This window comes from Zingiber officinale, chromosome 11A, assembly GCF_018446385.1.
Source record: "Zingiber officinale cultivar Zhangliang chromosome 11A, Zo_v1.1, whole genome shotgun sequence".
Lineage (NCBI taxonomy): Eukaryota > Viridiplantae > Streptophyta > Magnoliopsida > Zingiberales > Zingiberaceae > Zingiber > Zingiber officinale.
In genome coordinates this window covers 12,896,722-12,900,899 of record NC_056006.1, presented here as the reverse complement: position 1 = coordinate 12,900,899, position 4,178 = coordinate 12,896,722, and the positions used below count along the sequence as shown (strand labels likewise).

At 42.0% G+C, this 4,178-nt stretch overlaps 1 protein-coding gene across 3 annotated transcripts; it reads left to right on the top strand.

The window, feature by feature from the left end:
- The first annotated feature begins 1,728 nt into the window (after positions 1-1,728).
- LOC122031955 (transcription factor bHLH130-like) lies at positions 1,729-3,956 on the top strand. 3 transcript variants are annotated; one of them, XM_042591187.1, is made up of 8 exons: positions 1,729-1,813; positions 1,942-2,103; positions 2,308-2,396; positions 2,507-2,838; positions 2,917-3,063; positions 3,150-3,215; positions 3,286-3,354; positions 3,432-3,956. In XM_042591187.1, coding segments are annotated over exons 1-8 (936 nt in total). In that variant the 5' UTR covers positions 1,729-1,811; the 3' UTR covers positions 3,501-3,956. The 3 variants fall into 3 exon arrangements, with proteins under 3 accessions (XP_042447121.1, XP_042447119.1, XP_042447120.1); XM_042591185.1 differs by having other exon boundaries at positions 1,942-2,396; XM_042591186.1 differs by having other exon boundaries at positions 1,746-1,813; positions 1,950-2,396.
- The last annotated feature ends 222 nt before the right edge of the window (positions 3,957-4,178 follow it).

Genomic DNA, 4,178 nt, shown 5'->3' with positions numbered 1-4,178 from the left:
CCTCATGCAAATATTGTAACTTAATTGTCCCTCAGATTTTTTAGGTACAAAAGGTCCAAAAATGAGTATAATTCCTCTTAAATTCAGCCCTTTATACTAGAATTGACTATATTTTCTATTAAATTGAGCATATTTTTTTCTTGTTTTAATATAATTCCTCCTAAATTTAATACTATTTAAAGAAAATCTAATATATTTTCTATCCAATTAAGTATCATTTAAAGAAAATCTAGTATATTTTCTATTCAATTGAGTATCATTTAAAGAAAATCTAGTATATTCAAATATATTTTCTATTAAAATTGTTCTTCATATTTTTTAGGTATAAATAGTCTAAAAATGAGTATAATTCCTATTAAATTCATCACTTTAAATAAGAATCGAGTATATTTTCTATTAAATTGAGTACGACTTTTTTTCTACTTAATATAATTCCTCCTAAATTCAGTACTATTTAAAGAAAATCTAGTATATTTTCTATCCAATTGAGCAACATTTAAAGAAAATCTAGTATATTTTCCATCCAATTGAGTACTATTTAAAGAAAATCTAGTATAATTTCTAGGAAAAAAAATCGTGCTCAATTTGATAGAAAATATGTTAGATTCTAGTTTAATGTACTGAATTTAAAAGAAATTATACTCATTTTTAGACTTTTTATATTTAAAATATCAGGGGCAATTAGGTAAGTATATTTGACTAGGAAGTGGAAATAAAGATTTATTCTAACGGAAATCAAATCCTCTGTCCCCAAATCTCTCTGTCCCCGTGTCCCACACATCGTCCCAGCCCACCGTCGACGGCCTCCGACCGTTGCCCCGATCAATACTATAACTCTTAGGGAAGATGAACCCAAGAGGATCGCGATCGGCACGATCGGCGCCGGAATCCAGCCGGATCAAAGCAGGGGCTTAGATCGGCGGTAGAGGAAAGTTTGCTCAAATCCGGCCGGATTCCGACGTCGATCGTGCCGATGCCGACCCCCTTGGGTTCACCTTCTCCAAGGGTTATAGTATTGATCGGGGCAGCGGCCGGAGGCCGCCGACAGTGAGCTGGGGTGATGAGTGAGACACATGGATAGATAATATTAGGGACAGAAGATTTAAACTCATTCCAACGAGGATTACATATAAAATTATATTTGTTAATGAGGATTGTATGTAAATTTTCTCATTTATTTTCAAATAATGACTAGTTTGATGATCATGTAGCTTACAGCTGCCTTCGTGGTCGAACACGCATCATACGCTGTTGTTGTCCTCCTCGTGCTAGAAGCGTTGACTTATTGAATTTATTAATTGCTTGGCTAAAGGGGCAGCAAGCGAGGTAGTTGAGAGGCTTACGCACAGTGGTTCAAATGGATCAGCAGCCGTACAACATAAATCACACGGTTCTGACTTTCTTTTAACGTTATGGCTTTTAGTTACGTCTCTGGGGTTTCAGCCCGTGATTAATCCGAAGGATCTCGACCGTCCTTGGGCGATTGAACGGCGAGGACTAGCAGTCCGGTTGATCCAGAAAGCGACAAGCCGACACGGGATATAAAGAGGCGTCCAGCGTGGCAGATAAGATAACGTCAAAACTCCTCCCCATGCTACAAAAAACAATCTGAATCGAGTTTCTTAGCAGCCGAAAAAGGTGACGTATTTGGCAAAATACGGCGAGGGCAATACGGTAAATACGAAAATACGGCGCCCGAATCCGCGTAGATTCGGGGGTATTTCCGTCACTTTGGTTTATAAATAGCGGGCGGAGGCGGAGGGACTCGGATTAGTTTGCGCTGCTGGTGCTCCTCCGGTGGAGAAGGATTTATGTGAGTAGAGAAAAGTAGAAGATTTATTATTACTTTTAAAATTCAGCTTTCTATCTTTCGAATTCAATAGATTAAGGTGTGTGTGTCTGTGTTTTTTCGCTTTTAAATTTGATTTACGGCGGATTTAGGAGAGCAGAGGAGGAAGAAATGATCTACGGATCTCCGCCGCCGGTGGAGAAGGAGGAATCAGAGTCCGAACTCCAGATTTACCAGCAAGATCAGCACCTGCAGTTGAACTCCAGCCTTCTCCGTTTCCGGTCAGCTCCGAGCTCTCTGTTCGGAGAACTCGCCGGCGGCGCCGCCGCCGCCGCCGCCCAGAGGAGCTCCCAGTTTCAGCCGCCGGAGTTGGTCAGCTCTCAGCAGGCCGTTCCTTTCTCTTCGGCTCAGTCTATGGTTTACCATCTTCCCACTCACACTCACTTATTGAACCATGGCTTGACGGAGAGATCCAACCACATGGAGATGCAGCGGCAAATTGAGATCGGCGGCGGCGGCGGCGGCCGGAAATCTTCCAATCTGAGAAATCTTGTGCGGCAGAGCAGTACTCCTGTGGGCTTATTCTCTCACTCGAATGCCAGCAATGGTACCGCCTCTCACTAACAGAATAAAGAGGGTTAAATCATCAAAGCTCTCTTCTTTTTAGTTTATGCTGTGTAAAGTTGTGATTTTTCAACTGGATCATCAATCTTTTAGGTTATCCGATGATGAGAGAACTGAGTGATGGTTTCAGAAACAGGGAACTTGCTCCTGCTCCTTCCATGGGGGATTCAGGGAGAGGAGGACTTAAGAACCAGATGAGCTTCCCGTCGAGGCAAAGCTCGCTGATGTCACAGATATCAGAGATGGGGAACGAGGAATTGTGTGGAAGTAGTCCTGATGACAGTAGCCAGTGTTACTTGGCCGGAGTTCCGATAACATCTTGGGATGAAACCTCGTTGCTTTCCGGCAACAAGTTGCCCGGAACAAGAAGCAGAGAGGAAGAAGGGAAGATGGTTTCTGGCCTCAACCTATCTCAATTGACTCAGGCAGTCATTTATTCTAGCTATATTTAATCATTGATTCTCATGCTTAATATTTAACCATAGTGATTTGTCTAAGAACAGAATGGTCTCACACATCAGCTCAGCTTGCCGAAGACCACAGCGGAAATGGCCGCCATGGAAAAATTTATCCAGTTCCAGGAGACAATCCCCTGCCAGACCAGAGCCAAACGGGGTTGCGCCACTCACCCGCGAAGCATCGCGGAGAGGGTGATTCTCCGCCTCCTCCTCTTCCGTCCGATCGATAGCCCTGATTTGGGGTTAGCCTCTTGATGTGTATTGGTTTTGATTTCCAGGTGAGGAGAACCAAAATTAGCGAAAGGATGCGAAAATTGCAAGAACTAGTCCCCAACATGGACAAGGTGGGCATTCATGTTGCTTCCAATGGAACAGTAATCATCATTTAACCTGTGCTGCTGATTCAATTTGCAGCAAACCAACACCGCAGACATGCTCGATTTGGCGGTCGACTACATTAAGGATCTCCAGAGACAAGTTAAGGTATTCGGATGATTAACTCATGATCTGAATTCACTTGGTGCATTTTTGATTCTTGTTTCTTCATGTCCTGTTTCAAGGTATTAAGGGAAGGCCAAGCAAGCTGCACCTGCTCATCTAGCAAGCACAAGTCTTTCCACAAGTCATGATTGATGCCATTATATTAGAACTCGAAGCATACTGCATAGGATAGCAATATACAGTGTGGTGTTGTAGTGCACCTATTTTCTTTTTGCAAACACTGAATGGGGGAACTTTCGGTTGGATCTTGAGAAGAATAGCGAACGGCTAGGGGAAAAGTATGCTGAGCAGCTGTTTCCAACGAAGGAGATGAAGTGATCACTATGCATGAGATCTACTTTTCACCGCCACTGTTGGTGGATGCAGAACCACCACCACCACCACCATCAACCTCACCACTCACGGAGACTACTTTGGCTTGTGATTCAGTAGATTTCCTTTATCTGAGTTTAGAAACTGCTCTATGAGTCAGGATGCTGCTGGTAGGTTTAGGTCGAGCTCATCGAGTAGACATGTATATGAATGACTGTTGGACTCCAAACTTATTTGATATTGGAAATGCATTAACAGTCAATTTGTCCTCAGTGCCTTCCCAGTTCTAATTGTCCTTAATATCCTTGCTGTTTAATTACTCTCTTTTTTTCTGTCTAATAAAGTTAGAAAATAATTTTTTACCATATAAGATAAGACTATATATTGGTGGGAGTTTTCGTATAATGTGGTTTCTATTAGGGCTATAAATAAACTAAATGTTCATGAATACATTTGGTGTTTGACTTGATAAGAGAGTATTTATATTTGTACAA